Source organism: Homalodisca vitripennis, chromosome 3 (assembly GCF_021130785.1).
Source record: "Homalodisca vitripennis isolate AUS2020 chromosome 3, UT_GWSS_2.1, whole genome shotgun sequence".
Taxonomy (NCBI): domain Eukaryota; kingdom Metazoa; phylum Arthropoda; class Insecta; order Hemiptera; family Cicadellidae; genus Homalodisca; species Homalodisca vitripennis.
The window spans coordinates 96,554,623-96,568,830 of NC_060209.1; the positions used below are offsets into that span (position 1 = coordinate 96,554,623).

General features: G+C 37.3%; 1 protein-coding gene across 2 annotated transcripts in view; it reads left to right on the forward strand.

The window, feature by feature from the left end:
* The window catches only part of LOC124357207 (protein vestigial), a 124,751-nt gene that overhangs the window by 40,104 nt on the left and 70,439 nt on the right, over positions 1-14,208 (forward strand). For both annotated transcript variants that reach the window (XM_046808747.1, XM_046808748.1), the window contains exon 2: positions 11,966-12,107. In XM_046808747.1, coding sequence (XP_046664703.1) covers positions 11,966-12,107 — 142 coding nt within the window. The remainder of the gene's footprint in view (positions 1-11,965; positions 12,108-14,208) is intronic.

Below are 14,208 nucleotides of genomic sequence, written 5' to 3' on the forward strand. Positions count from 1 at the left end.
TTTTCCTAACTAGAGTAAAACATATGGCAGTAAGAAAGTTAAGTTCTACAGGCAAATTATTTTGATGCGACATTTAGAGTTTACATGGGCAATCAGTCTACAGCAAGACCTGTGTCTTTAATATGCCAATACTTGGATCTTAAATATCCTACTACTAAATTTTAAAACTTTCAATAGAGTATTTAACTTAAACACTGATGTTAGAGGGGTAGTCAGGGACCAGGTACTCCTAATGTACCAGAATATGCCAGCAGGCAGCAATGCAGAATGTTACGGCCGGAGGGTTGCAGGTAGCACGGGTCAGGTCCGCCTGATGTACCAGAATATACATAAAATCCCGGCCCCTCAAATCCCGACTATTATGCAAGGACATGTAGAGTAACCACTTCCAGTTTTTGTCGCATACTCAGATCGATCCCTGTCCAGGAGATATCTCTTGATATACTTTTTAGCTCCAATAAAAAAAATTCCGATAAAAACAAACTTTTTTAATCTACTGATTGAATTCTATTGGTTTTCCATGTCATCCTAATAGCGTAAGAAAATGACGATTGCGGATGGGACCCACGTAGTTTTACACCATCACCAACACACACGCAAATTTAGGAGATTAGGAGCAACCGCATTCCCGCCCTTTTAGTCACCCAGTGCACTTCCCCAGATTTGTTGTATAAGTAATTTTATTCAAATTAGGTAGTATTTATAAACTGGAAACATCATAAAACAATGTTATACTAAATAGATTATAATATACTGAAATTGTCACGGATTGCTTAGTCTTGAGTCAAATATGTCTAAGCAAAACTGAATAACGCGGAACGGAAAACTGCAGGTGCTGGGTTGACCCAACCCCCTGCGCTCGTGAGTGTAGGTAGGGGTGCGTGCGTGCAAGGATGGCAATTACCATGGCTTTATAGTATATTTCAATCTACATGGGCACTTCGTCTACTACTCTACCTTTACAGTAGACTGAGCAATAATACAAATCTTAAACCATGGGTTAAAAGAGTAGAAATATATTGTCATTTTAATCTTTACACTTCAAAAAATTACTCTTACAATCAAAACGTGAAAACTTAGATGTTAGTGAATTTTAAGTAATTTGCTGCTTTACTGAGAGAGTATTTTCTGCTGCAAACTTTCAAAATAGATCAAATCCATTCGCCAGTACAAGTATGATTAAAGTCATAAATTTGACAAAAACAGGAAGATCGATTTACTGATTTTGTCTACCAATAGCTCTGTAACAATTGTTTTATTAACGCGAAACAATGACATTTCGAGCTAGCCATGCAATGAGACCACAAATACTTATATTTGACAGTCCTGAAATATATGACCATTTTGTACAAACCACAACATTATTTCTTAACACTTTGTTATAAGAAGAGTAAATGAAGTTATCGCTATAATATTTATAACCATTTACAAATCAATGTTTCAAAACTTCGACTCGTTATTGAAGATATCTTAGAGAAAAAATATAGATTTAATATCATTATGTGAAAGAGCAAACATGTTATAACACGGTATTTTTAACTTTTTGTATAGTAAAATGTTTTAATATAACTGAGTATTTATTTTGTAGAATAACACAATTTTGTTTGTACAGAAACTTACTTTTAGTTAGAAGTTTTATTAATGCCACTAGAAGCGATAATGACTTTATAATACATTTGAAAGGTTTAGGGTCTGCGGTGATCGCGGCTGAACCACTGTTATAGATGTAAAGGTCGTCTCAAATAATTGGTAATCACAACCGAAATCTATACTGTTATATAAATATCTGATGTTGTCTGTCTGTGTGCGCGCGCGTGTGTAAACATTATGAGTGACAACACAATATTATGTTTAATTAATTTTAGTACCATTTTACATTTCTTTACGTTTATATCTTGAAACCACAGAGTAAGGTTAAAAGTAACAACACTTATTATTTCAACCTTTTTTGTAATTAATATAGAACACAAAGGTTATCAAATTGGAAGTTTTAGTAAAAATACGCTTTTAATTGAACATTTGAGCAAATATTAAGCATATAATTATGGGTCAGTAGAGTATTTTTGATATCAAAGACAAAATTACTATCTTACTTTTCCTTCAGATTCAAAGACTGTTATAAAACCCATCTTAGATGTTCTTTTATGTAGAAGTAGGGTTTTTAGAACTGCATATGTGTATACTCGTACATTTTCTTAACCGGGTTAACAAAGCAAACTCAACCATGCAAATATAATTCAAATGCTCATACACGCACAAAACCTAAAATAAAAACAATAGGGAATTTCAATTAACATTTGTAGCTGTTGACCATGAACACTGTAATAATATGTAGCCTACCTAAAATATACCTACTTCCGTTTCAAAATTACAAAGAGCCCCACCATTTATTACATCATAATTGCAACGCTAAGGGTTAGACTTTACGATTCCTCCACACTGAGTTAACATGGTTGAATAGTTACTGAAATTGTCGTTTACTGAAAACTTGGATAATATTAAAAAGAAATTCGAGTTTTTACAGATACTTTTGAAAACTCTTTCACTCTCCGACATCAAAGTTCCAAAAAACTGCTCTTTAAACTGAAATGTAAAATAGATCAGGAACTTTAACATATTTCAGTGACTATCATTTATCTCAAGATTGTTTGTAATGCTATTGGAAACGAATAAAATCGTGGTGTCCATGTGCTTCCAAATTAATTTCGAGAGACGTCATGGGTAACTACTAGTTTTTTAATAACAAATGTTCTTCAATTCCACCCACAGAAATGTTGAACGGATAATCTTGTTGATGCTTGATCTGTGTTACTTTGGTATATCGTCTTTGATATACCGTTGGTTAAGCTATAAAATATGTTTTCATTTTATGTTCCACATTATTTAATACATCAAAGTACTCCCAAGTTATATCCTCTCCCACAAAGCATTCCATTGCATTCTGTGTACAGTTACTCGGTAAAATCTAACAAATACTTGTGCCATAAAATCTAAGAATGTTTGTTTGAATATTAATTCTTGCGGTTTCAAGTTTTGTGATTTACAACTATTAGTTTATCATTAAATGTAATCAATTCCTCTTTTACGGAAATGATCAGATATGCCTTAAGCCAACAAAGATAACCTCCAAGAGCCGTTACTCTTCTAAGCATCACAAAACATTATTAATTATGTAGTTGGAAATTTAGTCTTTAAAGTCTGTGTTGAAATCTTACCTATTATTTTGAAAATTATATACATGTGTTACGAATTATGATTACTATTGCTTAATACAACCAAGACTCGAGCCCTCATCAATCTTTAAAGAAAGAGCGAAACGTATTTTTGTATTATATGAGCTAGAAAAATGAAAGAAATTCTATGTTTAGGTATATTACTACAGATATGAAAACTGTAGTTTAGTTATTCAATACCCTAAGACAAATATTTTGAAATTAAATTATGTAACGTAAATATAAGTAACACAAAAAATATAAAGCAAAAAGTTATATTTTTTTTGCAAAAGTTTATCTACGCCAGTGAGTGTATTGCATGAAAGTGATGCAAATCTATATACGAGTAATACAATGGAATGAATTACATAATTTTTAACGACTGAAGTATCTCATTGAAACTCGTTTAAGAAAGGAGATACGTTATATATTAAGTGTGTTGCTTTCCAATCGCTTTCCTCAATACATGTAATTCTAACTTAGTATTTTCATATACATATACAGTATGTATACATACATCCATATATGCATACATATACCCTGCTGACAAGTAGTGCTCTACTTAGCGGGGCTTATTTATGTAAGAATTTCTAAATAAATGTTTTTATTTTGATTTTCAATACTTGTGTTTTTTTATATAATACATATATAATAATACTGTTTTATTTATCCACGCTACGACATGGTTATGGTAGATTATAGTATTACTTGTTCTGGCCTCCGCAAACTCATGAACTGCTCGTAAGTGACTTCTTCTGCTACCGTGACATGCGCTTAATACACTGGTCTATTCTTCTCTGAGAAACTTTTTCCAATCTAAATTTCTCGGAAGCGCTTTGTATATTTGCCGACCACTCCAGCAGATGTAGGCCGGCCAGTCGTCTTGTATTATAGCCTCGTCCAGTAGCCGATCAGTCGTCGCCGCTCAAATTATCGACTAATAACGTATAAACGATTCTCGGTAGACTATCGCTTGACCCGCTCACTTACTTGAGTTCTCAACTGTACATAATTATGTACGTGCTTGACGGTAGTTGCAGTACACCATATCGTTAGTAGACATCACTAGGGAAACTGTACTAAGAAAATGCAATTAATACGCATTCATTGACTAAATGTGTATTGTGAAAACTGTCGAGGATCTTGGTTTTATCTCTTTGAAAACGTAGAATATAGGGAGACCATTACATAAATCGGTCGAGCGAGAGTCCTTCACAGGATTGATGTCGCCGATGAAGTCGGAAAGGTCAAAGTGAGAGCGGCAGGCAGCGAGAACGCATGCGCAGTAACATCGTTCTCTGTCGGGTGAGATCGGAACAATTCGGTAGTGGAGCGACCAGGTGCGGCCAAAAAACATGTCGGCCGCCTTCTCTAGACATCGATTTGGTTTTAAAAGTAAACAAAAGATGTTCACGACCGCAGGAAATATTGGTTACACGAAAATTACCACGAGGATTCGCGGCAGATGCAAAGGGATTCCTGTCGAATTCTCAGCAAGAGGTAACACGACTACTTAGTTATAAATCAGGTGGACAGACAGATGGATGGACCGGGCCTCACCAATTAGAATACGCCGCAGTTCCCACACCACACCGTAGCCGTAATGAGTACAAAGTTGGCCGCCACGTTCTCCATTGTCTCCGTTACACTATCGAGCCTCCACGCTACCCTTAGATTACTACACTATAATTCTAGAATACGCTACATTCCCAACAACAACCCTAGTCGTAATGAGTACAAAGTTGGCCGCCACGTTCTCCATTGTCTCCGTTACACTATCGAGCCTCCACGCTACCCTTAGATTAATACACTATAATTCTAGAATACGCTACATTCCCAACAACAAACCCTAGTCGTAATGAGTACAAAGTTGGCCGCCACGTTCTCCATTGTCTCCGTTACACTATCGAGCCTCTACGCTACCCTTAGATTACTACACTATAATTCTAGAATACGCTACATTCCCAACAACAAACCCTAGTCGTAATGAGTACAAAGTTGGCCGCCACGTTCTCCATTGTCTCCGTTACACTATCGAGCCTCTACGCTACCCTTAGATTACTACACGATAATTCTAGAATACGCTACATTCCCAACAAACCCTACAAGAGTACAAAGTTGGCCGCCACGTTCTCCATTGTCTCCGTTACACTATCGAGCCTCCACGCTACCCTTAGATTACTACACTATAATTCTAGAATACACTACACTCCCAACAACAAACCCTAGCCGTAATGAGTACAAACAAAGTTGGCCGCCACGTTCTCCATTGTCTCCGTTACACTATCGAGCCTCCACGCTACCCTTAGATTACTACACTATAATTCTAGAATACACTACACTCCCAACAACAAACCCTAGCCGTAATGAGTACAAAGTTGGCCGCCACGTTCTCCATTGTCTCCGTTACACTATCGAGCCTCCACGCTACCCTTAGATTACTACACTATAATTCTAGAATACACTACACTCCCAACAACAAACCCTAGCCGTAATGAGTACAAAGTTGGCCGCCACGTTCTCCATTGTCTCCGTTACACTATCGAGCCTCTACGCTACCCTTAGATTACTACACTATAATTCTAGAATACACTACACTCCCAACAACAAACCCTAGCCGTAATGAGTACAAAGTTGGCCGCCACGTTCTCCATTGTCTCCGTTACACTATCGAGCCTCTACGCTACCCTTAGATTACTACACTATAATTCTAGAATACACTACACTCCCAACAACAAACCCTAGCCGTAATGAGTACAAAGTTGGCCGCCACGTTCTCCATTGTCTCCGTTACACTATCGAGCCTCTACGCTACCCTTAGATTACTACACTATAATTCTAGAATACACTACACTCCCAACAACAAACCCTAGCCGTAATGAGTACAAAGTTGGCCGCCACGTTCTCCATTGTCTCCGTTACACTATCGAGCCTCTATGCTACCCTTAGATTACTACACTATAATTCTAGAATACACTACACTCCCAACAACAAACCCTAGCCGTAATGAGTACAAAGTTGGCCGCCACGTTCTCCATTGTCTCCGTTACACTATCGAGCCTCTACGCTACCCTTAGATTACTACACTATAATTCTAGAATACACTACACTCCCAACAACAAACCCTAGCCGTAATGAGTACAAAGTTGGCCGCCACGTTTTCCATTATCTCCGTTACACTATCGAGCCTGAAAAGGTTTATTTGGTTTATCTACAGTACAACTTCTTTGGGGAGTTAAGATAATTATGATTTTGAGATTAACGCGTCATTGTTATTGTTATTTATTGTAAATAATGTATGACCGAGAGATGAAACCAGTGACATTTGCTGCAGAATATAAAACAGAGGGTTAAACATTAAAGAAAGTAATTAAACACAGTAGACTATTAAAAGCAATCGTAATAGTAGACTATTAAAGTTTAATTACAGGCAAGTAATAAGAGTTCAATATACCACAGTTCCTATATACAGTTTATTTGGATATGTTAATTAACATACTTAAATACTAACGAAAATTCTTCATTATATACAAGACATTTAGAGATTTTACATGATATTTTAAACACCATTTAGTGGTCTTGGGCGTTAAGTAAAATGTCAAAAGCAAATTTAATTCCTCAAGAATACTACAGTAATGTCGAGACATCCATTATGTTAATAGCGGCAAAGTAAAGAAGACGATTTGATATCATACTTCCTGTTGGGCATGGCCTTTGTATAATATTCAAACTTGTTTATTCATTTTAATAATTCGAAGATAAGGTTAAATTCTGAAATGTTAGTAAAAGTAATATTAAGGTATAAAATTGTTAATAGTCTATATTTCCAAACCTAAGAATTTACGAATAGTACACAAATTCAAATTTACAAATGCAATCTATTGAGAACAGTTCTGGCTAGACTGCTGATCGATGAGTGTGTTTGTTGGCGAGGCGGACATGGATATCTGGCGGAGAGGCGAGCGGTTTCTGGCACTTACATTCTGTTTACACGTTACACATGAGTCATCATCTTATACTGAACACTCCGTTTACATGTGCTCTACACTACAAACCTGCACTTACATTCAGTGTACATGGTACATATTAGTCATCAGCTTAGACTGAACTCCCCACTTACATGTGTTCTCTACTACAAACATGCGCTTACATTCAGTGTACATGATACATATGAGTCATCAGCTTAGACTGAACTCCCCACTTACATGTGTTCTCTACTACAAACATGCGGTTACATTCAGTGTACATGATACATATTAGTCATCAGCTTAGACTGAACTCCCCACTTACATGTGTTCTCTACTACAAACATGCGGTTACATTCAGTGTACATGATACATATTAGTCATCAGCTTAGACTGAACTCCCCACTTACATGTGCTCTCTACTACAAACCTGAGCTTACATTCTGTGTACACTTCACATATGAGTCATCAGCTAAATAGAATAATTATGTATTGATCTGGCTCATTAATTTTTATTATTTTAATATCTTTTTTACTGCTTGTTTTAGGGATCTAATCATAGCTTTATACCAATTGTAATTGAAAGATTTAATCTTAAAAGATTTATTAATTGATTATACTGAACTCCCCAATTACATGTGCTCCCTACTACAAACCTGCACTTACATTCTGTGTACACTTCACATATGAGTCATCAGCTTATACTGAACTCCCCAATTACATGTGCCTCCCTACTACAAACCTGCGCTTACATTCTGTGTACACTTCACATAGTCATCAGCTTAGACTGAACTCCCCACTTACATGTGCTCCTACACTACAAACCTGCACTTACATTCAGTGTACATTACATATTAGTCATCAGCTTAGACTGAACTCCCCACTTACATGTGCTCTCTACTACAAACCTGCACTTACATTCAGTGTACATGGTACATATTAGTCATCATCTTATACTGAACACTCCGTTTACATGTGCTCTACACTACAAACCTGCACTTACATTCAGTGTACATGGTACATATTAGTCATCAGCTTAGACTGAACACTCCCCCGTTTACATGTGCTCTACACTACAAACCTGCACTTACATTCAGTGTACATGGTACATATTAGTCATCAGCTTAGACTGAACTCCCCACTTACATGTGCTCTCTACTACAAACCTGCACTTACATTCAGTGTACATGGTACATATTAGTCATCAGCTTAGACTGAACTCTCCCCACTTACATGTGCTCTGTACTACAAACCTGCACTTACATTCAGTGTACATGGTACATATTAGTCATCAGCTTATACTGAACACTCCCCACTTACATGTGCTCTACACTACAAACCTGCACTTACATTCAGTGTACATGGTACATATTAGTCATCAGCTTAGACTGAACTCCCCACTTACATGTGCTCTACTACAAACCTGCACTTACATTCAGTGTACATGTTACATATTAGTCATCAGCTTAGACTGAAACTCCCCACTTACATGTGCTCTACACTACAAACCTGCACTTACATTCAGTGTACATGGTACATTCAGCTGTATTCATGTGCTCTTACGTACATATTAGTCATCAGTGTAGACTGAAATCAGCTTAGACTGAACTCCCCACTTACATGTGCTCTCTACTACAAACCTGCACTTACATTCAGTGTACATGGTACATATTAGTCATCAGCTTAGACTGAACTCCCCACTTACATGTGCTCTCTACTACAAACCTGCACTTACATTCAGTGTACATGGTACATATTAGTCATCAGCTTAGACTGAACTCCCCACTTACATGTGCTCTCTACTACAAACCTGCACTTACATTCAGTGTACATGGTACATATTAGTCATCAGCTTAGACTGAACTCCCACTTACATGTGCTCTCTACTACAAACCTGCACTTACATTCAGTGTACATGGTACATATTAGTCATCAGCTTAGACTGAACTCCCCACTTACATGTGCTCTACTACTACAAACCTGCACTTACATTCAGTGTACATGGTACATATTTAGTCATCAGCTTAGACTGAACTCCCCAACTTACATGTGCTCTACACTACAAACCTGCACTTACATTCAGTGTACATGGTACATATGAGTCATCAGCTTAGACTGAACTCCCCACTTACATGTGCTCTCTACTACAAACCTGCACTTACATTCAGTGTACATGGTACATATTAGTCATCAGCTTAGACTGAACTCCCCACTTACATGTGCTCTACACTACAAACCTGCACTTACATTCAGTGTACATGGTACATATTAGTCATCAGCTTAGACTGAACTCCCCACTTACATGTGCTCTACACTACAAACCTGCACTTACATTCAGTGTACATGGTACATATGAGTCATCAGCTTAGACTGAACTCCCCACTTACATGTGCTCTACACTACAAACCTGCACTTACATTCAGTGTACATGTACATATTAGTCATCAGCTTAGACTGAACTCCCCACTTACATGTGCTCTCTACTACAAAGCACTTACACAGTGTACATGTGCTTAGACACTTACATACAAACCTGCACTTACATTCAACATGGTACATATTATTCAGCTTAGACTGTACATGTGCTCTCTACTACAAACCTGCACTTATTCAGTGTACATGTTACATATTAGTCATCAGCTTAGACTGCTTACGACTGCACCTACCATATTAGTCATCAGCTACACTTACATGTGCTCTCTACTACAAACCTGCACTTACATTCAGTGTACATGTTACATATTAATCATCAGCTTAGACTGAACTCCCCACTTACATGTGCTCTACACTACAAACCTGCACTTACATTCAGTGTACATGGTACATATTAGTCATCAGCTTAGACTGAACTCCCCACTTACATGTGCTCTCTACTACAAACCTGCACTTACATTCAGTGTACATGTTACATATTAGTCATCAGCTTAGACTGAACTCCCCACTTACATGTGCTCTACACTACAAACCTGCACTTATATTCTGTGTACACGTTACATAATATGAGTCATCAGCTTAGACTGAACTCCCCACTTACATGTGCGATGCAGTACACGCGTTATATCTAGCAACTCCGGGCTGAAACATGGTCACCCTTCCCAAGTAGTCTCCGGGGCGCTATCAACACATACCCGCCTAACTTCTTAACATATCGTTGAATATGTCTATCAGTCAAAATGTGAGTCTACTTCTAGGCAATGATGACATTACACTCTTTCACAGAATCAATACAATTGTTCTTTGATTAAATTAGGACTGATAAGGAAGCAAGGTAGTTTTCTCTCTAACCGAAATGCCTTGAACTAAATTTAAATATACAACATTAAGAGTCTAAAAAAGAGAATACATATGTTCCAAATTAGTGGTTTTTAAATTATTATATGAAAATCCTAAGTAATAAAACTGTTTACTATTATACATACTTTCCATTAAAAAATTATTTGTTTATAGAAAATAAACAAACTACGGTCTACTGTTAACTCCGTTGCAAACCTCATATCCGATTCTTTGTTTGAAGTTTGTTTTTGACGACGAAAGGACTGTGAAGGAAACAGTACTTTTCCAGATATTTTTCATCGTTCGACTGATTGTATCTCCTCTCTGAATTAAACTTTTCAGCCTTTCGTGTCTAAGTGACTCATTCGCGTATACAAATTCTAACATATTTCTAGAAGGGTTAAAAACATAAAATTTGGCTCACAGGAGGCATATAACGCGTAAAAGTAAAACCAGGAGAATTATGAAAAACGGGTTTTTTTTATAACCTCTAAAAAATCCAAATCTGCAGAATGTAAATTTCACCAGTGCAGGATTTTTTTTGAAGCTCGATAGCAGCTGAACCACACAACATAGTTCAATTCTGATGCCAGAATCACATGCCAGAATGACAGTTTCTATTAAAAAAATCCCAATAACAACTTTACATATCGTTGGCGATGAAGCCACAAACGCCTTAAAATTATAAATTCTTTAAAACCATCTTATTATTAAAATGTCTTTTAATTGCATTTATATTTTATATTTATAACCATGGTTAAATTATAAATTACCTGTATGACATATTTGCATTTTAGATTACTCTCCAATCCGGCAAACACTTTAATCTTCTAAACTCCTACCAAGAGGCCTTGTCTAAGTCCCATCACGCGTAATTTTCCACCAGTTATATACTTCTCTGGTCCACTTTGCTCATTGTTTGCCAACTGTTATATAATATCTTCCTGGATACATAAATTTAGTGTAATCTCCTTCGTTAGTGTAATGTCCGTGCCTGTGTATTTCCCAAATATATTCATATCTCTCTAATAAAGTAAACTTCCAGTCTTTCAATAACCCGGTAAGTTTAATCTCCATATACTCGTATATCTAAACTCATCTTTCTTACCTAACTTCTTCGTAAGTTATCCCCTTTGTTATTTTGTGTCTCAATCACGTACGCAAATTTTAAAAAGGCCTGAAGGCGATGGAAACCTGAATTTTGACAGAATTAAAGAACTCACGTTAAAATCGAGAAACGTTAATATACGCTGTGGTCTTAATTACTAACTGTAAACCTCGTGTAAGATTTCAGCTTAATGCCTACTTCAGCTTATCGCCGAAGTCGGATAACATCCTACTGGGGACTAAGGGGTGTAGCACATGTGAGCCGAAGATGAATCTTATATTTTTCATCTAATACTGTACCTGTATTTAATTTGCAGTTATTTTGAAACTAAAAAAGGTTTGGATGCGCTTTTACTTTGTGAAGAAGAAGGAAAGGAACAATATTGAAAAATAATTAATCTGTTTCAGTTAAATGTACAGCAGCCGTACGGAGGAGTGGTGGCCGGAAGCAGTGGAGGCGGCAGTGTCAGCAGCGGGGGCGGCGCCCCCAGTCCTGCGTCCCCTCCTTCTACCCGCCACAAGGATGACACCGACCACAGGGATTCAGATGGTTAGTAGTCAACTATACTTACAGATGGTCGGGGCAAATGCGTAAAGTTTCATTTCAAACATTCCATAAACGTGAGAGCAGCACCGTTGTAAAAATATCGCGAAAGACAACAATTTTAATCCTAAAAGGTACAATAAAGGAAATATTAAATTTCTAACAGATAGTGCATTTACCGTTTGTATTTAAATATTTTCACACTCACCCTAGATATAGCCTACATCTTACCGATCCTCCCACTGTCAATGACACCATCAGTAGAAAAGTATGAAGTGTCCGAAAACCCTTGTTCAAGCCTTGTGACAAATTAGAGCGAAGATATATCAGTCGTAGGTCACATGAAATTTTTTCAATTCTTGTATCTTGTTAAAACCGTTTTATTTCTTGTTTCTTATTCCATAAAAGTTTTACGATGCTTTTACATCTATTTATCAGATTATACGTATACTTCAAAACAGGGATTAATGGGAGGAACTCTCGCGAGAGTTCCTCCCATACAACTTCTCGTGATAAGGCATGAAAGTGGGGAAATTTATAGAAAACTATTAATTATATTACAATACGACGTGAAAGAGAAAAAGTCGAAATTTCTTTTCGTATTAAAATATTTTCAGTAAAATTCCTGATATATATTAAAGACATTTCTGTGTACTGGTTCGATTGCTGCATTTGTGTAACATGGACCCCTATTCCGGAAAACACATGATTAAGGGCTGAAGAGTTGTCAAAACCTAGACAAGATTATTTATTGATGAACGATAGCCCGATTCACATCATAAGATCAAATTACATTCTAGCTTTTTAAACAATATTGTTAACTTAATTTTAAAAAATCAAGTAAAAACATTATAAACCGGGTTAATAAGCGCATAAACCGGTTTAATTTGTCGCTAACTCATCGTATTTGTGACTGCACAGAGAAACTATAGCTCTACTGCTCTGTCTAGTAGACGTTATGGAGTCTACAGAATTCCATCGTAAAACGAGAGATAAACATGCAAGGCTAAGTAGCAGCCATCGTAAAACGGGTCAATAAGCGCATAAACCGGTGTAATTTGTCGCTAACTCATCGTATTTGTGACTGCACAGAGAGACTATAGCTCTACTGCACTGTCTAGTAGACGTTATGGAGTCTACAGAATTCCATCGTAAAACGAGAGATAAATATGCAAGGCTAAGTAGCAGCCATCGTAAAACGGGTCAATAAGCGCATAAACCGGTGTAATTTGTCGCTAACTCATCGTATTTGTGACTGCACAGAGAGACTATAGCTCTACTGCACTGTCTAGTAGACGTTATGGAGTCTACAGAATTCCATCGTAAAACGAGAGATATAAACATGCAAGGCTAAGTAGCAGCCATCGTAAAACGGGTCAATAAGCGCATAAACCGGTGTAATTTGTCGCTAACTCATCGTATTTGTGACTGCACAGAGAGACTATAGCTCTACTGCACTGTCTAGTAGACGTTATGGAGTCTACAGAATTCCATCGTAAAACGAGAGATAAACATGCAAGGCTAAGTAGCAGCCATCGTAAAACGGGTCAATAAGCGCATAAACCGGTGTAATTTGTCGATAACTCATCGTATTTGTGACTGCACAGAGAGACTATAGCTCTACTGCTCTGTCTAGTAGACGTTATGGAGTCTACAGAATTCCATCGTAAAACGAAAGATAAACATGCAAGGCTAAGTAGCAGCCATCGTAAAACGGGTCAATAAGCGCATAAACCGGTGTAATTTGTCGCTAACTCATCGTATTTGTGACTGCACAGAGAGACTATAGCTCTACTGCACTGTCTAGTAGACGTTATGGAGTCTAAAGAATTCCATCGTAAAACGAGAGATACGAACATGCAAGGCTAAGTAGCAGCCATCGTAAAACGGGTCAATAAGCGCATAAACCGGTGTAATTTGTCGCTAACTCATCGTATTTGTGACTGCACAGCACAGAGGGACTATAGCTCTACTGCACTGTCTAGTAGACGTTATGGAGTCTACAGAATTCCATCGTAAAACGAGAGATAAACATGCAAGGCTAAGTAGCAGCCATCGTAAAACGGGTCAATAAGCGCATAAACCGGTGTAATTTGTCGCTAACTCA